This window comes from Sipha flava, unplaced genomic scaffold, assembly GCF_003268045.1.
Source record: "Sipha flava isolate LNK unplaced genomic scaffold, YSA_version1 88_pilon_pilon, whole genome shotgun sequence".
Classification (NCBI taxonomy): domain Eukaryota; kingdom Metazoa; phylum Arthropoda; class Insecta; order Hemiptera; family Aphididae; genus Sipha; species Sipha flava.
This window is the reverse complement of record NW_020273630.1, coordinates 1,761,419-1,789,148: the sequence shown is the minus strand read 5'-3', so window position 1 is coordinate 1,789,148 and position 27,730 is coordinate 1,761,419. Positions and strand designations below refer to the sequence as shown.

The window sequence follows — 27,730 nt, the reverse complement described above, 5'->3', positions numbered from 1 at the left end:
TACATATTAAATTAACAAAAATAACTTCAGATATATAGATATATTTAATTTAAATAGCGATAATGACCGGTTTCTTGGTCTTAAAGGAATTAGGTATTTTATAAAATATAATTGTAAATCTAATTATAAAAATTTGTCTGAACGTATACTCAACATAAAAAAGTTTCTTTAGTTGTAAATAATATAAATCAAGAATAAGTTATTATATGTAAGTTTGAGGTTTTTCCAAATGTTTAAATTGAGAAAATCAAAACTAAAAAAAGATCATTCTACTAATAGGTAACTGAAATTTAAAAATGATCACTAGTTTTATAAGACTCCAAGTGGGCATAGAATTATAATATTATATTAGATTATATCGTTTTATTGTACTACGTTCAATGTTGATGTATATATTAATAATAATATTAATACATATATGGTTTGATTATACGTTGTTTATTTTATGTAAGCAATAAACATAATATACATTTAAATGTAAATTTTGTACTCTCTCTATATATATATATATATATATATATATATATATATATATATATAAATATTATATTAAAATAAAATTGTGGATTTGTTATTAATTAGGTATTTGCAATCTCAATCTATCAGGAATATTATACACGCATAGTAAATGCAACTAATAAAGCAACAATAAAAGTTTTAGTGGGTAGTGGCAATAGAATAACACAAAAAATGGAAAAGTATCTAAAAATTCTAATCGATTTTCCAAGAAACGAAGAACGTTATTTTATATTTTCTGTGCTATGTGAAAAAAATTAAATTGATGAATGATTTTTGGAATCGCTGTTATTTGGGGACCATTTTTATATTTCAATATTTTTCAGTGGATGAAGACATAATTACAATTTTCAAACTAACTACCAATTAGTTCAGAATAGTAGTAATATAAAATTATTGCTAAGTAACAATAATTTTAACCATTGAGGACATTTTTAAGAAAAATAATGTATCATACCTTGATGGCAAGAAATCGGTTAGAAAATGTTGTGTCCACTAGCAAGTCCGAAAATATCCAGTTTATTTAAATACCAAAAAAAAAACAATTATATTTCGTCATCAAATGTTTACTTACCTTTTGTTAAATATATTATGACATAAACAAACAAAAATGTCAGAACTATTTTTTTTAAATGTTTAACTATTGTTACAGTTGAAATAATATAAAATGAATGTGATGTTTTATATTTGGTAATGTATGATATTAAAATAACAAATTATATAAAATAAAATTCGAAAAATTAACAGAGTATTATCAAAATTTCAAAAATTACCAGTTTTATTTGGAACTTAAGATTTAAGTCCCTCAACAGAATTATTATTTTTAAACCAAAACAAAATTAGGAATAACTAGAATATTTTTAATTTTAATATTTGGAATTATTTTAAAAATTGTTGTGAAGTTCTAAAAATTAACTTTTTAAAATTTTGTCTACCTATTTACTTTTTCTTTTTATAAAATAGTATTTATTAATGCTAATTAAATTCAAAATAAACACACAACTAAATCAAAAAATTACTTGTTTCGTAATGATCAGAAAACAAATTTTGAATTCTAGAGTTTGATAATGTGTAACTATGTATAAAGCTAGAATACTGAATAAACTGAAGCTGAACTAAAATCCGCTATATTGTGACAAATCGAATTTCATTGTATTCTATTTTAATAATATACAGTTATAATTCAAAAAATTTTTATTATGAAGCCATCATGCATGAGTATATAAATTATCTGCTTTTGCATTACGAATAAAAATAGTATACATATTTAACTCTCCATTCAAAAAATGCACTATGAGAAATAAAGAATGTGTTTTGCATTTTTTTTTCTTTGAACCGACACACACGCTTATCATCTTGACATAAATGAGTTTTATTATTTTACGAATATTTAATGTTAAACAATATATTTCGTTTTCTAAGCATGTTTTGAGTTATCCTTACTTTTTCCTTTTCTACAACGTCATTAGTTATTTTAACTTACCTTTTATATATCATTCTTCTTCTCCGCCTTTCTCCCAACTATTTAGGATCTGCCAACCTATTATATACCATTAAAAAATTAAATGTTGAAACTGTGTAATTCAAATAGTATAAATTCATCTTCAAATTTTCACGGTAATTCAAAATTATTGTAACCAATATCGTAAGAGTTTACGAGCATAGGAGTGAGTACGGAGGGAGGGGAGGGGGAGAATCATGGCCAACTCTATGAGCCGAGCTGTACTTCGAACTTACTACCTACTACTAGTTTATTTGCAATCGCGTCCATTACAAATTATATATTTTGTCATGATCACGTCTGTTCGTGATTTTTTCTAAATTTTGTTATTTGGCTGTTTATGTTATTATGTTTGTCACTGTATTCAATGCATTTTCTTATTTAACAATTATATTATTATTACTCTATGGTTGTAGCTGCCACGGAAATATAATGTATCAGTTTGTGTATTTTTTTTTACGATTTTATGTTCTTTAAATACGGGTGAGCTGCTAATAATCTGCTGATAATTGTTAGCAATATTAACAATGCCGTCTTTACAATAAGGACACGTGGGACACGGGCGGGGCCTCCAAACGAAGAAGGCTCCGAAAAATATAATCTTGTATAATATAATATCTTTATTGTCACAACCTATCTAAACTAAATATTTGAATGTTAGGCTTAAATAATAAGTTATAATTTAAAAATAATATTAAATAATTAACTCAAAATATAAATGCTATAAATACGACGATCACTTCTTTAGCGATAAATTTGAAATATGTTATATGTCAGATTCTAATTTACTAATTCTCGGTATATCTGCTGCGTACTTACCTACCATATTATCGCGAATGTGAAAAATATACGTGAGAAAAAATCGTTCCAAGTGGATAAAAAAGTATTTTAAAACACAAAACTTATTAATTATTAGTAGATATTATTAAATATTTGTAATTGGACGAGGACTTCCTGTTTAAAACTTTTCGCAAATGTTTAAAACAAATTTTATTTTCGTTATTAAAAATAATCGAGCCTGAAATTGTAAAACAGAATTCCAAATTTAGAGAAATGGTATCGTCAAATATAAAATTGTTAATAACACTTCGGTTTTTAACTATTTAAAGATTGTCGCGCTGATGCAATAGTATGCATTGAAATTATATTTAACTGCGCATATAAACGTTATGTTTTCTCAATCATAGTATTATTATTTTTATTATAATTTCATTCATTATTGCATTATAAATTAGGTGAAATCGGTGTACAACATGAGCAAATATTGGATTTTTAAGGAATCTCTGTTAGATCGTATAACTTTGTGTACTTAATTCGACATTTGCCAGTGTTCTTTGTTTTAGTATTGAAAATCATAGGTGGATTCCTGACATTTGTCTTATTTTCACTCGTAGCACTTTTTACATTGAGAGATTCGTTCAAAATAACGACTCGTGAACATACTTTTGACAGTTTTTTTCGTTGATTCTTAGATTTCTTAGTAGTTCTATTTTCAGATTGCTTAACATTAACATCAAGGGGAATTAATTTATTTTTCTAACGAGTTACCCGGCACATTAATAGCTTCTGAGATTGAAATAAAACATATAGTTTTATTGTTTATTTTATTAATACCTACGATTCGTATTTTGTCACAATCAATATCTTACTCATAGTAACGATATATACTCGTAGATACTCGTAGTAACGACAGGGGCAATTGGCTCCACCGACGATTTATCCAATACTTTCTTCTTTATAACTGTATAACAAGTGTTGACAAGCTCTGGTCTGTCAACAGTTTCTCCCCGTGTGCTTTTCTTGCATATAGGATGAACTCGATTTACAACACGCGTAAATATTGGACCTTTCCGGAATCTCTGTCAGATCATATAACTTAGTATACTTAATTCGATTTTTCCCTAATCTCCGTATTTTCGAGTTTAATCCCCTAGAATTAGTATTGGGATTCGTCTCATTTTTTTTTTAGCAGTATGTTCTACCAACGAGACATTCTCCATATTGAAACATATCGTGGATACCCGAAAATTATTTGATGTTTTAAGAATGTTTTCAGATCGCTCATTTGCTATAACGCTAGTGGTAGTATCGTTTTTTCCTATTTTTTTAGGTTTGTTATCGTTAATTATTGATTCATACTAAAGTATCTTTGTTCTTTGGTCTATCTATGATTTTGCGGTGGTCTTGTATGGTAACGGATTATTGTAGTTCTTATCCAACAAAGACACCTTTGGTTTGGTGACGGACGCATCGTTTTTCTTCAGTGTATAGGTACATTCTTTCCCAGTGGATTCATTTTTTTCGACAACCATATTTGTCGTTTTCATAATACATATCATTATGTCTGGTTTTACTTGAGACTTACTGATACAATCGTGTAATATGAGTAGTACGTTACTTATAGTTGTTTTTTTCAATTAAATTATATATATTTAAACAAGAGACAATATTATAATCACGTTGGTTTTCATAAAAATTAATATAAAATATCCAAGATTGATTTCCTAATATTATTTAATCCATTATTAAATATATTGCTTTAGATATGTAAAATATTATATATACATAGAATGTATAAATTGAAAATATAGAATACTCTATTTCATATTATACGGCTTAAATACAATTAATACTAAAAAAAGACAGCTGTAGATTTTCGCACTTATATTTGATTATAATATAAGATTTATACATTAAATGTATAGTTGTTACAACTATAAAATAAAAGCAAGCCTACGTGTTTTGATACCTGTAAATGTTTTTCTTAGTTATATAATTCCTAAATTCTTGATAACTAACACTATGCGTTATAACACGTACATTAAGATGTAGGATTTATTGAAATTATTGAGAGTTAAATTGATCCTTAAAAATACAGTCATTTTAATAAGAAGTTACATTATACGTCCAACAAATAATATCAGGAAATTGTCTATGCCGCGAAAATACCTTAGTTTATCCTATAATATTATTCCAAACTAAATATTTATTTACTTATTAATTTTCATATATAAACCATTTATTTATATATTTATTTATGAATATCAACATTGATTAATTTTTATTTTATTTTATAACTTTGTTAAAATTTAAAACAGTTGTTTGCAAAATCCTTTTAACATCAACACATTGAAAGTTTAATGTGTGTAAGAAAATCAATGTTTTCAACTCTCTGTCTATACAAAATTTTATTACATTTTTGTTTTAAAGTGTATATAATTTAAATCACTATAGAATCATGTATTGATTAAAATTAATTCAGGAAAATGATTAAATAGGTGTATGTTACTTTGGAGTAAAAGTGGTTTATACATTATTTAAGCAAGAAAATGTACAACCTAAATATTTTCCAAAAAATGTTTTTGTGTATGCCCCTGATTATTATTATGTATGTCTTATATTATTTTACCATACAGAAAATAATAACTATTTTAATATTTTAAAATTTATAATTGCATATTGAACTCGAACCTAAATGCATTAATTCTATTTAAAATTATTCATACATTGTATGTATTAATTTAGGGGCGTATTTTGACTTACTTCTAGGTGGGGGACTCACATTTTTTCTTTAATTCAAGCTCAAAATTTAAAAGTAAAACTGTTGGTAATATTTAAATCTGGTGAATCCTTAATATTTGTGATTTTTTTTTTTTAATCTAATATTGGATCTACTTAAAATCAACTCTTGTGTAGTTCTTTTATAACATCTATCTGTGTTTTAAAAGTTACGCTTGTGTTTTATTTGATTTTTCACTAAGTATGAACTCGACAAAAATTCAGTATTCACAGTCACGCGTAATTTGATTTCGTTATAAAATGATACACATTAAAAAAATTTGAAATGTGTATCTCACATATAATCGATTCCTTAAATAAGGATTCAGGGGAGGCAATCGCCCCCTTAGCCTCCCCTAAAATACGCCCCTGTAATAATTCAGGGTCTTGTTAACAAAGAGCATCAACGGAATGAACGATTTTCCATTTATTTTAAATGCATATACAAATAATAACAACTATAGCACATTTTGTCTTAGTGACATAGGCGGAAATTAGGGGAGGTTTGAGGAGTCTTAGCCCCCTCAAAATGTACAAATAGAAAAATTAGCCCCCTCAAATAATTGATCACTGCAGGTTACTGCAATAAATAATAATAAATATTAACTTTCAATTCAAATATTGTTGGAACGCGAATAAAACATTTAGAGAATATTATAGAAAAAAAAATAGGATGTGATATATTTTCTGATTTCATTGTCAAATGCCTAAGTCCATACAGAGGCACAGCATAATAAATATTTAAGAATCAATGTATATTAGTTTATTAGTACCTATATTGCACGCATAGAAAAATAAAGTCAGATAATTCCAACTTTTCATCGCGCCAGTGACTATTTTAATTTCAGTTTATAATAATTTGTACATATTATTTGCTTTGTCGACTTGTCGTACTTACAAAATGTCAAAAATATCAAAAAAATGGAACGGAGATTTAATTATAAAATTTTTCGAGCTCTACGAAAATCATCCGTGCTTATGGGATGTATTTTCAAAAACCTATAAAGATAGGATTGCGCGGGAAGATGCATATAGGGAAATTGGAAATGCTATGAACATAGATGGATTTGAATCGGCGGAAGTGAAAGCAAAAATAAGATCTTTGAGGAATGCTTATACTCTAGAATTAGCTAAAATTCAAAAAAGCAAGAAATCTGGAGCAGGAGTAGATGATACATATAAGCCAAATGTAAAATGGTTTCCTATTGCTCATCGAATTTTGCACCAAGTAGTACAAACGAGAGATTCACAATCAACTGAAATAAATGTAAGTATAATAAAATATAAAGGCTGTATATTACACAGTATTTTAATTTTATAAAATGTCAAATTTAAAGATTTTATTCATTATAATTATATTTTATTATAGTTTTAAACATTTTAATATTACTTCAAAATGATTTATTTGATTACTAAAAAAAAAAAATTGATAAAATTATTAAAATTATGATGAATTATTAATTTAAAATTTATCTTTAAATTGATAATACGAAAAATTAATTTAATATTATTTCTTTAGATTAAGCATATTAATTTGCCAGGGAACGGCTCCGTCTCCCATAAACCAATCAGCCAAATTATTTCTAATGTTTGAAGCATTTTTTGTATAATTGTTACTTTCACTAGCATTAGTCAAATCTGGTAATCCCAGTCCACGAATTTCTTTTCTCCATGTTCCTTTAATTATTACTCCATTTTCATGATCTTCTTCGTCAACACAACCTCGGTAAAGATATGAGGAAGAATTCATTCTTAACCAGTTGTGTAAAACACACGTTGTCTTCACAATACTGTCTGCCTTTTCAGGAGGCAATGCAATTGGTTTTTCAAATATTCTAAATCTAGAAACAAGAATACCAAATGCATTTTCAACGATGCGTCTAGCACGTGATAGTCTGTAATTGAACACTCTTTCTTTAATTGTCAATGGGCCGTGATGAGAATAGGGCTTCAATAGATACTCCTTAAGTGGAAATGCGTCATCTGCTATAAAAACTGTATTAGGTGGCATATTTAATAAATTATTTTCCACGGCATTCTTCAAACTAGATTTTGCAAAAACACCCCCATCAGATGACCTTCCATTAGCTCCAACATCTATATATTTAAAACAATATTGATCATCAACAAGTGCAAAAAAAATAATACTGAATGAGCCTTTATAATTGTAAAAGTTCGATCCAGAGTGAAACGGTGCTTTTAAGACTACATGTTTGCCATCCAGGGCTCCAACACAACCCGGAAAATTCCATCTAATTGAAAATCCTTTTTTTATACTATCCCATTCTTCTTGAGTATTCGGGACCTACAAAAAAATGTAATAAAAAATAATTAATCAATTAATTATTATTGTATAGTAAAATAATATTAATTTTTAATTTTCTTAATTCAGGGTCAAAAAAATGTTTTGAATGAAACTACGAAAGACTATGAGGATACAGACGACACGGAGTTCGGAAATGAGTCTAATAATATGGATAAAACGATCAATTTTCCTTCTCCAAGTCATACTCAAAATACCAAGAGATTAGCTTCAAAATTAAACATTGCACCAAAAAAATCAAAAACTTTTAATAAATCTTATATAAACAGCACAGAACGTGCTATACAACATCTTCGAGAAATATCGAGCAAGTTGGACGAAAAACCGGAGGAAAATGAATTTGACTTTTTCGGAAAAACTATAGCATGTATGTTGAAAAAAATACCAGAAACATTGGCTGTAGAATCGATGGTACATATTCAATCATACTTGGCTCAACAACGTTTAAAAAGCACAGTTAATCAAAATCATCAAACTTCTGCTATTAATGAAAATATAATGTTTTCACCATCAACATCAAATTACAATAGTTATTCTAGTCCATCTGCTACGGCTTCACCAATCAATACTTTTGAATACTCAAGTAATGAAAATTCTCAAAATACTCAATCGGATATTTTAGCGAGTGCAGTTACAAACATTTTACAGGAAGATATGTATTTGTTAAATGAGTAAAGTTATTTTATTTTCTTGTAATAAAATAATATTAAATATTATCATATAATTTTTAAAAGTTTATATCTATAAAATGAAGGTAGGTATTGTGTTAATTTTAAAATTTTTTATACATTTTGTATTTTAGTGAAAAATAAAATAAATTGTGTTAAAGATTATGTAACTAGGTACTTAATTTTATGTAATTTTCAAGCACACTGTATATAGAATCACACACTTCAGGAAAAAATTTTGATATCGTACATTTCGGTACTCTGTATAAGTATTGCAAAGAACCAAATGAGTCTCCAGATGCTAAATACCTTAATGTGATTTGGAGTTTTAATCTTGCTGGTAATGCGTCTCTCATTATTGTATTTTGTTTTTCTATTGATGGTGTAATATACTGCAGTAGGGTTTCAAAAAGGTCTGATGACATTCTTAAATGGTTTTTAAAAGAATCTGGATCTTCTATTGCAAGTTCTTTTAAAAGCATATCGGATGCTCCAAAATTTTGTCTTCTAGCAATCCACTTCCTTACCCAGACAGATCTTTTCTTTTTTTTACTCTTTTTTTCTAAATCTGATTTCATATCTTCAATCAAACATTTTAATACTATTTTACAAGCATGACGAAAATGTAATTTTTTTTCAGCCGACATTTTAATTAATTTAAAATATAATTGTAAGTATAATTAATATAAAATTTTTAATAATAATCGAAACACGGAACTACAATAGTTGTACAAATTTACAATGAATAAAATGAAATGGCGAGAGTTTGGTGAAATACTGTGTAAACAGTTACTGGCGATACATGTTTACTGGCGTACATGATGGCGCCACAAAAAACATGCACGTGTAAACCCAGCATTAATACAACATTTTTTATTATATAACTGTGCTATAGACTTATCCAAAAACTAATTTTGGTTCACGAAACCGAAGTTTTAACGATAAATACTATTCAAAATATGAATGGATTGAATATAGTATTGTGAATGATGCTATATCTTTTTTTTGCTGTCGGCATTATTCTACCGGAAAAAGTGTACAAGATGATGTGTTTACATTAACTGGGTTTAAAAATTGGAAAAAAGTATGTTTAACAAACTTAATGATAGGTAGTAGCATTGATTATAAATGCTATATTTATAATCAATGGTAGTTGGTACCTATACTTTTTGTATTATAATCTGACATGTTCAAAATATTGTATTATATACTCGATTGACTATTTAGTTAACTAGATCAAGAGGGAAAAAAAGGCAATAAGCAAAGTAAACTTGAAGCACATTCAACTTGTAAACACCATTTGACTTGCATGACTAAATGGGAACAACATGTTAAAACTAAGTCCTCAGGTAGCATTCATGAACAACTATCTTCAAGTCATAAATTGATTATTGAAAAGAAGAGAAAATATATAAAAACTCTTATTGAAATAACCTTATTTTTGAGCAAACAAGGACTGGCTTTCAGAGGACATGATGAATCTAAACTATCTTCAAATAAAAGTGAGTAGTATTATTTATTAACTACTGTGCAATAACATTTAATTATTTACTTATCATATAATCTCTATAAAAAGTCAAGTAATGACTTTTTTTGTTTATTCTATAAACAAATTATTAAATATTTAATATTAATTAATTAATTTTTAATATTTAATTTATTAAATAATAGACCCCAATGAACATATTTGTATGGTAGGCCATATTGTGTTCACAATTTGTAATACATATATGTATTCATATTTTATTAAATAGGAAATTTTAAAGAAACATGTGATTTACTGGCAAAAAATTGCCCTGAATTTGAAGAAAAGTATAGCAACTTGACTAATTTCACCAGTCATTTAATTCAAGATGAATTGGTAAACTTATCTGCAGAGAGCATTCGGTCCAAAATAACCAATGAAATAAAATGCAATAAAGTATTTGGAATTATGATTGATGAAGCAAGGTACCTACTACCTACTACCTAACATTTAAATATTTAAGAATAAATGATTCAATAGTAATAAATGCCAACTATTCACTATTTATACTTAATTTTAGATGTTTTAAAGAAGAACAAATATCTGTATGTGTTAGATACACTGTTGGTCTAAATGTTGTTGAACGTTTTCTGGGTTTTGTAGACGTTTCAGAAAATCAAAATGCAGATTCATTATGTGCTAAAATATTTGAATTCCTTACTGAGAACCAATTGGATAAATATCACATTGTGGCACAATCATATGATGGTGCCAGTGTCATGTCTGGCAAATTTAATGATGTTAAATCTAAAGTAAAAAACAAATTTCCTTATGCCATTTACACCCATTGCATGGCTCATCGGATGAACATTGTAGTTATTTATATGTGCAAAATTGTAAAGGTAATAAAATACAATACAATATTTTACTTTTTGGGAAAATTTTTGTTAAAATGTTTTTATTTTTTCTAAATCATTTTTATTTTTTAGGAATCTAGAATTGTTTTTAATACAATAGAATCATTGTATAAGCACTTTTCTCATCCTACTAAAAATAAAACTCTAGTTACTATGCAAAGAAGATTAGGAGTTAAAATATCAAAAATAAATTCTTTGAGTGATACAAGGTGGAATTGTAGATGGAAAAACTGTGAGTCAGTTGTATACAATTATTAAGCAATTATTGCAGTTTTGCAAGAAGAAATAGATAACCAACTGGACCGAAATGTAAATAAAGCTATAGGTATACTCATATCATTTTTAATTAAATATTAATACTATTGTCTAATTATAAGCACCGGGTTAATTTAATATGTTTTGAATATTTTTTTATAGGTATACTTTCAATAATGCAAAAAGGATCATTTGTTATTTTTCTATTCATTTTGCAACATGTATTATCTTCCATAAATATACTTAGCAACATGTGTCAAGAAAAAACTACTACATTGGGTAATGCAGGTAATCTAATAAACAGCGTAATACTAAGTTTTAAGAATGCTAGATCTACCATTGGCTTTAATGACTTGTGGTTAGACATAAAAACTTTTTGTGATGAAAATGATGTTAAACTGATCCTACCTTTTCAAACTCAAGGTCAGTATTGTGTTTGTGTACCTAATAAAAAATATTTGTTTAAATATTTATTTATTTAAATTAATATTATTTTTAAGCTTATTTAATATGTTTATTATTAGCATTTAAGCGAATGAGACGTGAACCCAATGTTTTTGAAGATTTCATTCTAACAACTACTACTGCCGCAGAATCATTTAATAGTACTGAAACAAATTGTGTAAATGGCTATTTTAAAATATTAGATTGTATAGTTGTAAATTTGAAGAAAAGGTTTTCAACTGAAAGTCTTCGAATGGCTGAAGCTGTAGACAATTTTATAAAATTAGATTTTAAAAAGAGTGAATTATTTATTAATCATTATAAGGTAATTTCATTATAAAAACTTGCTATCAAAATGTAATATTATTGAATTAATAAATGAAATGACATGTAGGATCAAAATTTTATATATTGTAAATTATTTTTATTCTATTTCTAATTAAATATAATTGTTTTTTTTTCTAGGATTTATTGGATGTAAAAAGTATAAGTGTTCAATCAGAAATGCATGTTGTGAAGAACTACTTACACTTATCAAATGGCAAAAGCAGTATTAATTTAGAAGCTTTGACTTCAGTACTTTCCAAAAATATATACCCTAACATGTCTAAGCTTATACAAGTTGCACTTACTCTTCCTATAAGTTCGTCAACGTGTGAACGTAATTTTTCTGCAATGAGAAGGATTAAAACATGGCTGAGGTCATTCATGGTACAGAATAGATTAAAAAATTTAGCTATAATTAGTATTGAGAAAGATATTTCTAAAAAAATTGATAAAGAAGCCATACTAAATTTATTTGCAAAAAAAAAAAATAGATACATTATTTTAAAATAAATATTTTTTAGTTTTATTATAAAGAGTTTTCATTGTTAAAATTCAAGTATATGTATGAGTATATCAGTATATGCATAGTATAGTAGTATATCTATCTAAAATAAATCACACTTAGGTTTTGCATGATATTTATAGGGTAATATAATTTTTTTTTTTTAGCTTTAATATGCAATAAAGTATTTTTAAATATTAGCCCCCTCTAAAATTATGGAGAATTTCCGCCTATGCTTAGTGACCTGTATTATTATGATCTGTATTCGGTACAAATTATGTTACGACCCGCTGCTGTATTCACCTTACCGTTCGTATAAGAAATAGAAATCAAACCCTCGTCACATATAAATTAGAAAGCCATTGGATTTCATATTCGTCTCGTTTCACGTCTGTTTTACCTATCTTCCCATTTTCTATCAATTGACTAGCAATTTGATCAGCTATTATTTGTGATGGCATTTTAGTCTGAATAATGTCGTTATTAAGTCGTTTAATCATGTTCAATGCTTTTCTGCTACTGTGTTTCATATCTGCTCCATTAATCCTGTCTCTCCATTTATTTCATTTGACAATATAATAGCTGTAATAGCTTTATATAACGTTTCTCCTTCTCAAATAGTTGCACTGCCAAAAGGGTTATTCTCGTAGAGTTTTTCGTATTTTCTTAGTTGTTTTTCCAGTTCCAGTGTTAGGCCCAGTACATAATATTCTTTGCAACCTCTCGGGATATGTTTTTTGCAGACGTTTTCACATGTTTAATAAGGAGTCTGTAGTTTTCTGGTTTTGAATTAATACTAAATATCTTTTAATCTAGAGCCTTTGCGAAATTTTTCCAGTTTGCTTTTTGAAAATTAAATCTTCGTTTGAAAGACACCTTTTTTGGATGTATTTCAGCCATTATTTTACATATGATAGGTCTATGTTGAGTATTAACTAATACTTAGGTATAGGCTATCCGATTTCTTTTGTACATAAGTGACTTATAGTGTCACTTGCGAAAATGAGGTCAGGATTATAGCCTCTTTTCCATCTTCCAATGTTGAAGGATGCCGGTAATTTCGGTTCATGAATTAAGGATAGATTTTCACCTTCAGCCCATTCTTCCACCTTTTGTACATCATCGTTCATATATCCGTAACCCCAATTCGGACTGTGACTGTTGAAATCAGTAATTACTACTCTGATTTTCTGTTATACGTCTTGATTAGATATCGTAGTTGGATTAAATGTTGTATCTGGAGGTTTATATATTGATGAAATTGAAATGGTTTCGAAATCAATTGCTAATACTCCATGTCCCCTGCTCCGTATATTTGCATTAGTTTGATAGCTATTGTGTTCTTTATAAACATGGCGCTTCCATGTTTTTTGTGGTGGATGATGTTGACAAGCTTCATTCCATTTATCTTGAGGGTATTCATATTCTGGTCTCTGTATGTTTCTTGTACAGAACGTCACATTCAGCATCTTTACATAATTGCACTAGTAGAGTTTCTTTTTCATGTGATATACCTTCGATATTTATCGAAGCGATCGTCATATTTGGCCCTGATAAAGGACGTTTATTGTTCATCATCCTTTATATTTTATTAGTTTAAGTAATATACTATAAAAGGTATAAGACATATATGCCTAGACAAGTGTGCGTGCCTGTGTTTGGAAAAATTAGCCGTTAAAACGTTGCCTCGGGTATACCACGTAGAGGTTTTTTCCTTGTACCCGAGTGAGTAACCTCCTACTCATTGAGGATCTTTTAACACACATTTTTACAAAGAATATAACTAGCTTCATACTATAAAATTAAACTGACTTGAAAATTAATTTATAGTTGTCTATTTTTGTTTTGACAATGCCAATTTTCTCGATTTTATGCCTTTTTCTTATTTATTTTCGGGCATTTTTTATCTACTCTCATTGTAAATGTAGCCATCGATAAAATGCATTTTCACTGACAATTCAGCTATTTAAGCTGTTGAGACATTTATTGACATTTATTGATTTTCGATCTTGATATTTTTGATCATGGATATTCTAACATGTATTTATCTTTAATAACTTTTTACCTAACATAACATGTATGAGTATAATTTTGAACCCCTCCCTTGGATGATTCCTGCAAACTGACCTGCCTACTGCTCATGTACCAACAGAATAAAATGTAAATATCGAAAATTTTATTTAATGATTGCCAGAACGTTGTTGTGGATGAGAAACTATATATATTTAATTTTTCCAAAATATTGAAAACATGTGTTGTCATTCCGGTAACTAGTTGTATCTGGGAAAGAACGTTTTCGAAACCAAGCTTAATCAAAACAAAGATATTATGTAAAATTACATAAAAACGTTTAGATAACCACTTAGTAATATTTATAGAATAAGGATTAATATACGAACATTTAGTTTACACATAGTTTACGAGAGATGGGAACCAGAACATATTTTCCATAGTCTTGACTATTAATGTATACTAGTATCTTAGATATTAAATTTATAAACATTGGTATTTGATGTGTCCCGACGAACATTTCTATTTAATATATATATATATATATATATATATATATAACAAACATCTGTGAAGCATTTCACTCCAAATTTAATTCAATGTTCTATTCAAACCAACCCAATATTTTTTTACTTATTAAAGTCCTAAAGAATTTTCAATGTAATATTTATATTAAAACTAGAAGTAATATCAATGACGACTCATGCAAAAAATTATATACGTAGTAGGATCAAAAAATTCCCGGAATTTATTTATAGAAAAAAATCTATATTTCTTATCAAATATCTGATTATTGGAATTAAAAGTAGACATTATTAGCTATCTATAGGTTTAGTCGTTAAAAGTACATTAGTCTCATGTGAGTCGTAATTGAGTCCATACGAAACTGTTTACGCATTTTTTCAAAATGTCGCAATTTGAACAACGCGCCGCATTCCTAAATCATCTTTTAATTAAAATGTTTTGAACTGAACCATACGATATTCCTAATATATTTACCATATCTTGAATGTGTAAACGACGATCTGATTGCACCAAGTTTTTAACTTTTTCGATTGTTTCATCGTTTTTTGAAGTTGACGGCCGGCCACTCCGCTCTTCGTCTTCAAGTGACTCTTGGCCATTTTTGAACCGTTTAAACCAATCATAAACGACTGTTTTCTTTAATGTTTCATCACCATTAACTGTTTTCAAGCATTCGAGCGTTTCTGCGGCAGTTTTTCCAAGTTTAAAACAAAATTTAATGTTAGCGCGTTGTTCAAATTGTGACATTTTGAAAAAATGTGTAAACACAGTTTCGTATGGACTCAATTACGGCTCACATGAGACTAATGTACTTTTAACAACTAAACCTATATATAGCTAATAATGTCTACTTTTCATTCCAATAATCAGATATTTGATAAGAAATATAGTTTTTTTTCTATAAATAAATTCCGGGAACTTTTTGATCCTACTACGTATTAGTCAAAAATTAAATGCATATAAAAATGGATAAATTTCTAGATTTGAACTTATAAAAACACTATTATTTACATTCTTGCTGAGTATGTAATTATTTTTACATTTTATTTATTTTAATTTTAAATATGAAAATATGATGTTTTATTTCATTTTTTTTTTCAAAATTTACTTGTTAAATGTGTGTATATATCTGTTACTGTATTAGACAAATGTCTTGATTTTCATTTTTAATGCTTTTATTTCATCATTATGTCATTCACAAATATCAATTTGTGTAAACAACTTAAACCTATACATTTTTATTCTTCAGGATATATTTTGTGTAATTCAAATAATTTACCGGATACAATTCTTGTAACCCGAAAAAATTTATTGGTCATAACTCCGTATTTCGAACATTCCTTGTTTACATCCAATATTGTTTCAAAAAACAATTCTGAAGAAAATAGGTCAGGTGAAACAGTTTGTACTTTTAAATTTAGAAAAAATCTATTCATTAACACTTGTAGATCATTTCATTTTAAAAACTTTTAAAAACATCTTAAAATTAAATGTCAGTATAATAGTAATTGGTTTAAAAACACCATTAAGACATTGAATTTGTATCAAATTTCTTTTGTTTTACAGAACAAATAAGTAATATGGCATAAACAATTATGAACAATAATTTTCTTTTTTTTTAAACTAATAAAATTTTAATTAATAATTGGTCATTTGACCATGATATTAAAGCTGACAAAATAAAATTCGAACTATTGAATGCAAATTTGCTATATGTAAGTTTTAAGATGGAGACGGCACACGAAGATTTACAAATAAAGTAAATAATTATTTTCTACAAATCCATTTTAAAGAACAATATGACAAAAATATATTCTTTGTTCATGAATTAAATTCCAAATATATATTTCGACGAGAAATGTTTGACATTGCATAATTGCATTTTTTTGTTTAAAAACGTTTTGAGTACTAAAATTCAATATACCTGACAGAGCTATTACAACAGTAAAACGAAACGTTATTCGCATTCTTGTTTAGTACATACATAGGTATCTAATATTATTTTTTACGAGAGCAATATTAAAAAAAATACAATATTACAGCGTAATTGGTGTTTGCATATATTCGTTTACTCATTTATTGCATATAATTTTCAATATTTTTTTCAATTTACGTTGAAAAATGTTTATTTGGTTTAGGAACTGATTCTTCGAATAACTTTTTTTTTCAAATTCTCAAACAAATTTACTAATCCTGCTCTTTTGATATTGACAACATTAAAAGTATTCGTGATCATTGATCTATCCCTTAAAGTATAGAGGGCAGTGCAGAGTTGGACATTAATCGAATAAAAAATTATTCGATTGATTATTTGAATAAAAACATATTCTTTATTCATTTATTTTTCATTTGATTATTCTAGATTATTTTTATTCATAATTTTAATTTTTACAATTATTCGTTATTCAACTAGTTATTCTAGATTTTTTTATTCATTATATTTTTATTCATAATTATTCATAGTCGTTTTTATCTTAAATGATTCATAAATAATTTAAAATTCTAACTTTATTGAAAATTGATACCGGAATGTTTCTTTTTTATTGTTATATTATCTGCTATCGAAAATATCAAAAGCAAAAATCATAAATAATATTTTTATCCATGAGGGGCTAATCCAACTGGTTTAGGTATAGGGGGAATTGCCGTTTAACAAATTTTAAAACTACTTGAATTCTATTTATTTTGCAAGATTGAAAAATGTTTTGCTCATTAATCAATATTTCCAGTTTTACATTTTAGATTCTGAGTGAAACGATGAATATGTTGATTTTACCATCATGCGTGTTTGTTTTGTGTCTGTGTTCTCAATGTCGATCAAAAGAAGTGCTCCGATAATCATCAAATAAAAAGTAAAAAATAGCAAATAGGTTCTAATTGATATTTTAGAGAGGTTGTTTTATTGAAATTCTCAACAGTTTTTTTAATAATTGCGAAAAACTAAAGAAAAATTATAAGTATACAGAAAAATTTACGGCATTAATGTCTTGAATAAATTCAAATTTATGTTTTCATTGTACTTTAAATGTACCTTTCATTGTACCTTTATTGTAACTTAAAAAATAATAATCGTATAGACATGCAATTTTTACTAATTGCATCACCATTTCCTATAAATAGTATAGATAGTATGATTTTTCAAATATATATATATTTTTTGAGCTATTTACATAAAATTTAATTGTTCATGATTTTTTAGCATATTTCGAAAATGTTGGCAAAATAATTTTGGTATGACAAACATTCTTAAAACTATAATGCCAAATTTCTCATATATATATGTTCCTCTAGCTTATTATTACCGATTAAGAAAAAAATTGAGATTAATTCCATAAAAATATTTACGGTTTTTTAAATATTAAATTTTGATTAAACAATTCGCTGCAATTTCATAGTCAAAAATTCATAGAATTTTCTATTTTTATATTTAAGGCTTGAAAATTGGACACAAGATTTTTCTCATCATTTTTTTTTGCAGCCATGAAAAAAACTGGGAAATAGCAAAAATGATTAATAAGTAAAATTAAATGTTGATGAAATTGGATATAAAAATATTTTTTATTTAGTAAAAGATATTTGATAGCTTTGAATAATTTTAATGAAGTTTCTGCTATTTATAGCCACTTGAAATTTTCGATTTTCCCAAATTTTAGATGCCATTTTTTGCGAAAGTTAGAACATCAAAAGTACAATCTACCTTATTAAGAATTTTAGTTCTTTTAATACCTATATCATAATTTAATGTATCCATCTAAAATTTTTAATCTTCCAAATCAATTTTCGAATGTGTTGATATATCAATCATCATGATTATAATATTAAATAATATAAATAATTATTGATTAATTGTCGGTATAAAGGCAAAATCTATAAACGAACGTTATTGTACTGGCCAACTATGTTACTTCCGAATATTTTTAAAATAAATAGATGTAGATAGTTTAAATATAATAGTAATATTCAAAATAAGTATATGTAACATACGTACATAGAACAATTTTCACGATGACGACACTCCGACAGAAGTCATAAACGTATGCATTGAATGTGTAAATTATATGATTACATACAATTTGAGAAATTCCTTCTAATCTCAAATTTCATTATATTCTCTAAACTAATTAAGTAGTCACAAGAATAGCTGTATAAGTGCACGCTTAAAATTTTTTTTAAAAAAAATTGATTTACTAATTAAAATGTAATACACAGTACAAGACAATGTGTGTATATATTTAGTTAAGTGACAAGAGAAAGGTAATGTCTGCAATGTCTCATATGTTAACGAAATATGTTGATAACTTACTTTTAGCTATTATTTAGCCGGCGTCACTGGTTGATTATAATCTCTATATATTTATTAATAGCATAAAATAGATTAAATTATATTCTGTGGTAATAGTACACTATAGTAATAGTAATAGTTTTGAATTAACAATTAACAATAAAAAAAAAATTGGTACCTACTCTATTTTTTTCGTTCAATTTCTCCTTTACGGACTATGTATATTCAGTCTAATTAAGTAGGTATTATCTTGGTAGTTTATCAAGCCAATGTCATAGTATGCAGTGACTATTTCTTTAATCTAACATTCTGTACATTCAATAACTAAGTTTTTTGAATAATTTAAAAATATTTTCAACTCTCATTTCAATTTACTGACGTATATTTTTCGCGAATTAGTTAAGATTTCTTGATAATAATAATACCTTCATATACTAATTTAATAATAACTATCTGATCTACCCTCTTTTATTAACAATATTATTAATGTCATCTAATACCTAATAACTTTTCGCTCAAAAAGTCTACCGCTAGTTTAGTTATTTTTACAATTTTCTCACTAATTCATATGAAAATTCCTAAAGTTAAAGAATTGATGAGTTTGAATTTACATTGATGTCTAAAAATTATTTGGTACAATCAACCATTCTATCTTAATCTAGCAACTTAAACTTCAAGGTGTTACTTAATTAGGGATCTAATTGCTTGCCGATTACCTAAAGCAGTGGTTCTCAACCTGGAGGGCACCTCTCCCTAAGGAGATGTAAAAATTTTTCAAAAGCAACTAAAAAGCATTATTTAAATACTTTGCTTAGGGTTTGAAATATGTTTGCTACGCTACTGCTCACTGTTGATCACTTTTTCAGCATAAAATAATCTTAACTTTGATGTTTTCTGATTTCTTACTAATTATAAAAAAAAGACCATCTTTATCAGCAAATAAATTATAATTCAAAAACAATTACAGTACAATTTTTTTTATTATATATATACATAATATATAACTTACATAATTTTTATATCTAAAAAGACAATGATTTGAATATAATTGGATATAAATAATCAACGAAACGTTATCATTATCATTAGGTAAGTATAAAAGTAAGGCAATATTAATTTTTTAAGTCTTAATAATGAGTAAGGTGATATTAAATGTTTGTAATATTTTTAATATAGTCTTAATATCCAATAATAACTTTATTACATTAAAACTATCAAAAAATGTAGTAATTTTAAATGTCCATGTTTAAACCGAAAGTGCTTAACTTTTTTTGAAAATGTTGTCAAGTATGAAAAAAAAATGTCTTTGATACCTATTCATGGGACGAGTGATTACATTTTTTTTGTTTTGGATATGATTGACACAAAAAAGTTTGGAAACAGCTAATGTAGGATATATTATGCTATTTTTAAATATAATTACTTTATGTAATATAAATATTGTATTTATTTTTGCCTACATTGTATTAAAAAAATGGTATTATGTTGACTAATACCTTTCACATAACTGTAATTTTAATTATTTACTTATTTATTAAGAATTTATGGGCTGAGCCCTTTATAATTAAAATATATATGTGCAGAAAAGATATTACAATTATTATATGATGATAGTTAATAAAAACAAAAGAAGTACATTATAAGTGTGTGTAAAATTAAAAAACAAGAAAGTTAAAGGTGGGGTCCGTATTGGCTTGCGACATTAAACGTCTTAAAGGTTCATTTTGCATGTAATTGGTGGAACTAAAGGGTATATGAAACATAGCATTAGAACGGGTGGAACTTTAAACGCATCTAGGGCAAGTAAAGAAGGAGAATCAATAACACCAGTCAGTAGATTTTTTAAAAATTTATTACCAAAGAAATTATATAACATAAGTGTAAAATAGTCCTAAGACATTCTCATTTATTCATATAATTAAATAAAAAGTATTACAATTTTCAAATACCTAATAAATTTATTTATTGCATTTTTATTAATCATAAATTATTATAATAATGTATTTATTTTTTTACTATAAATATTTATATTGTAGCCAGATAATTGTCTTCACTTTCTTTTATATTATTTCAAAAACATAGTTTGATTTCTTTTTAAAATTGTGTTTTGCTAAAATAATGATAGAAGTTTTATAAGCAATCTCTGTTCAAGGATATCTTCAGTAATATAAAAAGCTAGGGATATTTCTGTATTGAGTGTCGCTTACATCAGGGCACCATATATATTTGGGGGTATATTGATTTTATATACTAGGACCGTATTTTTCACCTTTCAAATCAATTTATTGAATTAAAAGAATTAACTAAGAACTTTGATTTTTTTTGCAACCAATATCACTTAAAAATATATTTAAAATTGAATCATTATTTGTCCAAATTTATAAAAATGATATAAATTTAGATTTAACTTAGAAATTACTTTCAATTAAAGCATTGATTTATACTTCTGAAGTAATAAGTATTAAACAATTGATAGAATACATTTTAATTATTGTACATCATATTGAAATAATTTAAGTGTTTTTTAATTTATCTTTTATTTATTACATGTAACAGTTACTTCATGTAAAATGGCATTATCTAAATTGAAGCTCAAAAAAATTACCCAAGAAATTCAATTCAATTAAGTATTTAACTTTCAAAAATAATAAAATAAACATTTTTTACATTTACAAACTTAAGATTTATTTTAACATATAATCATTAAATTTATTAAAAATACGAACACACCAATATCTGAATATTTTTATTTCTTAAAAATGTACTGAACACTAAATATAAACATTCGCATACATAAATTAATTTATAGCAAGTGCATCCATTTCTTGAGTGAATTGTGTTTGGAGATTAGACAATTTATTTTTAAGAGCTGCAACTCCCATTAAGACAATATTTTCAGGCTTTAATGATCCACAGCTTTCAACATTAAAAAAAAACTTATTTGGTTTAGCTCTCCAATTGTATTGTCCTTCATGTTGATCTTCATTCAGTTCTGAATATTCACTCTTTGGCCATTCATCTGGTTTCGGAAACAGTGTATGTCGCATAGTATTATCTGGATCATATTCAAAACTTACACCAGTAGTTGGGTTCCATTTAGCATGCTCTTTTCCAAATCCTTTTTTAGCAAATGCTCTTATTTTCAATTCTTGTCCTTTGCGCAGTTTCACAATAAGGATATCATCTTTTTCTCCATATTCATTAATATCACTGTCTTGGTTCCTAGAAGTAACAGGTACTACACGTGGATTATTACTCACCAAATCAGCAGTAGTCACATGTCTGGTCATTTCTTCTGAACATTTGACATTTAGGTTGAATTCAACACTGCAATCATGACAGAAATCTGAACAAGTGCAATCTCTAGAGTACTGGAGGCGGTCAACAACCTCATCTGATGTCAATGGTATGAGACCAATGCGGGATGCTATAAACTCATCACTTAATACTGTGGAATTTGAGTCCAACTGTACCCAATCAATAGCTAATGTTGGAGTTTCAGCGATGAACACTCTGCGTAAACTATTGGCAACACTAAGATCAGTATCTTCAATTTGAAATTTAATAGAGTCAGTAGTCAGTTCAGATATGTGCACCGACGGTTGATTAGCGTAAGGCATGATTATTAGTTAAATTTTTTATTACTTTAAAAAAAGCATAACACAAGTGAGTATCAAAAATGTTTTTCGTTATTTTTGTATCTTGTGATATCAACAATCAAAATATTTTTCGTAATCCAAACAACTAAATAGAAAAATGTGTAAATATTTTTTATAGGTTATGTTTTCAATGGTCTATAAATGAGCACCGTATCACATTGTGATTAGAACTGAGCACTAGATCGTAAGGGTTTCAATTAATTAAATCATAAATACATGATTTACATTAATTTCTGATTTTGCTAAATTAAGTTCATAATCATTTACGTTTTATAAAATTGTAGTTATGGGGAAGTTAAACGTCGCTATGCTTCGTTATTTAACTCGTGAAGACTTTAGAGTTTTAACTGCTGTAAGTATTAAAAACTATACTGTGCTTATAGTTATTTAAAAACAAATAATAATAATTTTTATTTTGTTGTATTTACCAGATCGAAATGGGAATGAAAAACCATGAATTAGTTCCAGCCACATTGGCTGCTTCAATTGCAAATCTACATCATGGTGGTGTACACAAAATATTAAAAGAATTATGTAAACATAGATTGTTATCATATGAAAGAGGAAAACATTGTAAGGATTTTATTTATAAAAAATACAATTTTATGCGATAAATGATTATTAATCACAATAATTGATAAATAATTTATAATATTAATTAAGAAGGAAATTTAATTTAATTTATATTAAAAATATGATTGAGATTAGTAAAACTATCATTATTACAAATATATTTAGTAACTAATTTTAATTTATATTTTTAAATTTTATACTAAAAAGTATTCAAAATGAATAATATATTTTTGTATCTTTGGTTAATTAATTTAAAATAAAATAAGTTTAATATTTAGCTTAAGAGTTAAAATAAAAATAAAGTAAAATTTTTAGTAATCCCTTATTTTTACTAAAATATTTGTCATTGATCAATTTATTATATGTCAATAATCAGTGACAGCTCATTATGTAATGGTGCACAGGAGTACGTGAAATGCCCAAAAAAAATATTAGATTCCTGTAATAAATTATTACTGGTTATTATGCACATAGTCAATAATTAACAAAAATATGTATAAAAAAAAAGTTTTTGCAGCTTTTGTGCTGAGAAGTATGTCTATTAGCGATTAACTAATTAGCGGAGCACAAATCCATTGTGCTCAAGGCAACTGTATATAAATTAGCTATATGTGTAGACAAATTGTTTTGTAATATATGATTATTTAAAGCACAATTAATGTGTGCACCGTACTTAGTTTTATCATTCTGCGTGTATCGTGTTAATCGTTGAAACAAGATTTTGAGTTAATGTTTCATACATAATAAGTTATTTTTTAAAATTTATATTAATTTTACCGTGATGAAGATCTTATAGAGCTTTAAAAATTAATTGTAGATAAATATGTTATGCGTACTTATATCTATAGCAAAATTAATAATTTTTTACCCGCCTACATAAGCTCTTACAAATTATTTGTATACCACCGTATGTGAACTTTAGGAATTGCCACTATTAATCATTAAATCATAAATAAATAATATTAAAGTATTAAGTAGTTAACATTTCATTTTTGTTATTTAGATGATGGTTATAGATTAACAAATACTGGTTATGACTATTTGGCACTTAAAACTCTTACCTCTCGCCAATTGATATCATCATTTGGTAATCAAATTGGTGTTGGTAAAGAATCAAACATTTATGTGGTTGCTGATTCTGATGATAAACCAATTTGTTTAAAATTACATAGGTAGTTTGGTATATTATATTTATGGATAATAATTAAGGTTCGGAACTTGTTGCATTTGCATATTCTTTAATAATGACTAAAATAATCTGAGTAAGATATAAATTTGTTTTAATACAACAAATTTAATTGCATATTTTTGAAATTTAATTGTTATTAAATACATATTTACTAATTTTTATGTAAAGTAAATTAATTTTGATAATAAACTTTTTTTAAAATACTAAACCTTATTTTTATCGTAGGAGAAGAACACAAAGAAAATCATACAGAGATCATACAGAGTAATAAAAAATGGCTACATTTAAAATTTAATAAATCTAATTAAAAAAAAAAATGAATTACTATTATAAAAAAATGTAGTTGCATATATTGGTTATATAAGTACAAATGTACATAGATATTTCCTACAATTTATGTGCAATAAGTCCCGAACCCTAGTAATAATTATTTAAAACTTAAATATACATTACTGATCGACTTTGTAGGTTGGGAAGAACATGTTTTCGTAATTTAAAAGAGAAACGGGATTATCATGGACGTCGCCACAAGGCAGGTTGGCTGTATTTGTCTCGGATTTCAGCTACAAAAGAGTATGCTTATATGGTAGCATTATCAAAAAGAGATTTTCCTGTTCCAAAACCTATTGATGTTAATCGGCATTGTGTACTTATGGAATTAGTTGATGGACATCCTCTGTATTTTCAACATTTTATTTTATATCTTGGTTTTATTTAAACAGTATTACTATTATTAAAATTATTTAGATGTCGCCTATATGAAGTTGAAAGTGTAGAAAATTTATATGATGATCTAATGAATCTTATTGTTCGTTTTGCTCAACATGGAGTTATACATGGTGATTTTAATGAATTCAACATAATGATAAACAATGAAGAAAAACCAATAGTGATTGATTTCCCACAAATGATGTCTTTTTCTCATCCAAATGCTGAAATGTAAATATAAGTATAATTTAATTACTTATATCAATGATTTTTATAATTTGATATTTTAATTATTTATTTTATTTAGGTATTTTGATCGGGATGTCAACTGTATTAGAGAGTTTTTCAAAAAAAGGTTCAACTATGAAAGTCATTTATATCCAACATTTGAAGATGTTGTGTAAGTGATATTTAAATTATATTAAGAACTATTCCAAATATTTTTTCGAAATCTAAATAAAATAATCTATGTATTCAATTAAATTACAAACTAAAAAGTAACTAGATGCTTTATTTATGAAAAATACAATTTATATCTAAAAAATAAAATCTACTAACTTAAATATTGAATACATATTAATTTTAATAATATGGCAACTTACATTTTAAAGTTAAAAAATAATGGAATAGTTCTTAGAGTATTATATTTTAATTTTTGTTGGAACATAATATATTCAATTTATTCTCAATAGTCGGGAAGAATTTTTAGATGTAGAAGTATCAGCTAGTGGCTTTACAAAAAATATGGACCAGTTATTATTACATGAAATTGGTATGATCAATAATATAGAAGAAGGATGTGATGAAGAAAGTGATTTTTATGATAGTGAAAAAGAAGAAGTGGAGCATTTAGCAAAAAGAGTGGATGAACTTATGAATGAAGAATCTTCTACTGTTCTTGGAAACTCAAGTGTTCCACATTCTCAAGAAAAATTTGATAATTTAAAATCAGATTCTGAAGAATATATATCATTGAGTGATAATGATGATAATGAAAGTATTGCTTCTTCAAAAGTATGCTATTCGGATATACATAGTGTTCGAAGCATGTCTACAACTACTACTATACCGCCAGAGGTGATTAGAGACAGAGTAAAAAAATCATTGGAAAAAAGAGAAAGAGCTAAAGTAAGACATAGGAATCTTGCTAAAGGTGAAGCTAGTGCTGTAAATCGCCAAAGAAGAGAAAATAAAGATATCATAAAAGATAGTTTTGGAATCTGGGGTTAACTTTTCAATATTTTACCATTTATTTTTTAAAATAGTATTAATAAAAATATATTTTTTTTTTTTGTCAAAACATTGTTTTTTTTTCAATTACAAAGAATAGGGGCAATGTTGGTGTAGAGGTCATGCAATTGACATAAATGCAAGTGATTATTAGTTCAATTCCTTGCATGTAGCAAAAATTATTCTGGTGACCTTGTCCATCATCTTCTATATGTTGTTGTTCAAAATACAATTTCCCCATTTAGTACCTACTTTGCTGAGAGTAATATCTTTATATATATCTACCAGTAAAGAGGTAGAAAAACCTGTGATAATAACCATTAATAAAAACATAGGATTGTTATTTCAATGGTATATTTTTAAGAAATTTTAAAGGTAAATTCAATTAAAATTTCAATTAAAACTGTATTCAAAGTATATTACATCAATGTTCAATATTCAAGAATATAAAATTCAAATTCAAAATTAAATGTTGCAAAGAATATTAATAAAAATATTAATTTTCTTAAAAGTAGCACAAACATTTAATGATATATATATATATATATATATATATATATATATATATATATATATATCAATAAAATTAATTCTTACAGTAAATACTTATAATTTTGATCTTTTTTATAATAAATATCTTTTAAAATTGTCATTTATAATTAGTTAATCAAAATATTACAAATTAAAACAACCTTAAACTGTAATTTTTCTTATTTATTCATGGGAAATTTAAAAATACAATGAAAATATTTTTATATAATATAATATGTATATATGAAATATTTGTTTTAAAATTAATAACAATATTTATGATAAAAATCTGATATTAATAAAATATTATTGGTTATAAACTGAAAGCTGTTCAAAATACTAACAAATAATTATTATTAATTATTTTAATTAATGTAATATCATTATTAATTAGCTTAAATAAAAAAAAAAAGAGATCTAATTTGGAAATATTTTAACCTAAGGTTGTTTTATTACATAGTTAATTTTATTTAAATAGTAATATTTTGAATATTAATTATAGGGATTTTTAAGGACTTAGGTGAATAATTGTCAATTTAATCATATG

The 27,730-nt window shown here is 26.2% G+C and overlaps 5 protein-coding genes across 7 annotated transcripts; 3 read left to right on the top strand and 2 right to left on the bottom strand.

The window, feature by feature from the left end:
* Positions 1-5,862: 5,862 nt before the first annotated feature.
* Positions 5,863-8,573, top strand: LOC112693537. Its single transcript, XM_025568645.1, has 2 exons — positions 5,863-6,842; positions 7,968-8,573. The coding sequence occupies exons 1-2, from the start codon at positions 6,477-6,479 to the stop codon at positions 8,571-8,573; spliced, it is 972 nt and encodes a 323-aa protein (XP_025424430.1). The 5' UTR covers positions 5,863-6,476.
* LOC112693560 lies at positions 7,033-19,399 on the bottom strand. Of its 2 annotated transcripts, none has more exons than XM_025568680.1 (2): positions 19,315-19,399; positions 7,033-7,880 (listed from the first exon to the last, which is right to left on the bottom strand). In XM_025568680.1, exon 2 carries the CDS (start codon positions 7,584-7,586, stop codon positions 7,083-7,085), a length of 504 nt encoding a protein of 167 aa, XP_025424465.1. In that variant the 5' UTR covers positions 7,587-7,880; positions 19,315-19,399; the 3' UTR covers positions 7,033-7,082. The 2 variants fall into 2 exon arrangements, with proteins under 2 accessions (XP_025424465.1, XP_025424464.1); XM_025568679.1 differs by lacking the exon at positions 19,315-19,399 and adding an exon at positions 19,000-19,267.
* On the top strand, positions 9,295-11,800 carry LOC112693559 (zinc finger MYM-type protein 1-like). The gene is made up of 7 exons (XM_025568678.1): positions 9,295-9,650; positions 9,794-10,068; positions 10,321-10,516; positions 10,612-10,933; positions 11,021-11,273; positions 11,366-11,491; positions 11,728-11,800. Exons 2-5 carry the CDS (start codon positions 9,876-9,878, stop codon positions 11,204-11,206), a joined length of 897 nt encoding a protein of 298 aa, XP_025424463.1. The 5' UTR covers positions 9,295-9,650; positions 9,794-9,875; the 3' UTR covers positions 11,207-11,273; positions 11,366-11,491; positions 11,728-11,800.
* Positions 19,400-22,026: 2,627 nt separating the features above from the next.
* Positions 22,027-22,989, bottom strand: LOC112693566 (DNA-directed RNA polymerase II subunit RPB3-like). The gene has a single exon (XM_025568687.1). The coding sequence runs from the start codon at positions 22,911-22,913 to the stop codon at positions 22,092-22,094; it is 822 nt and encodes a 273-aa protein (XP_025424472.1). The 5' UTR covers positions 22,914-22,989; the 3' UTR covers positions 22,027-22,091.
* Positions 22,990-23,051: 62 nt separating this feature from the next.
* LOC112693564 (serine/threonine-protein kinase RIO2) lies at positions 23,052-26,685 on the top strand. Of its 2 annotated transcripts, XM_025568686.1 has the most exons (8): positions 23,052-23,136; positions 23,237-23,304; positions 23,384-23,525; positions 24,529-24,697; positions 25,183-25,392; positions 25,462-25,653; positions 25,730-25,822; positions 26,115-26,685. In XM_025568686.1, exons 2-8 carry the CDS (start codon positions 23,239-23,241, stop codon positions 26,650-26,652), a joined length of 1,410 nt encoding a protein of 469 aa, XP_025424471.1. In that variant the 5' UTR covers positions 23,052-23,136; positions 23,237-23,238; the 3' UTR covers positions 26,653-26,685. The 2 variants fall into 2 exon arrangements, with proteins under 2 accessions (XP_025424471.1, XP_025424470.1); XM_025568685.1 differs by having other exon boundaries at positions 23,054-23,304.
* Positions 26,686-27,730: the final 1,045 nt, after the last annotated feature.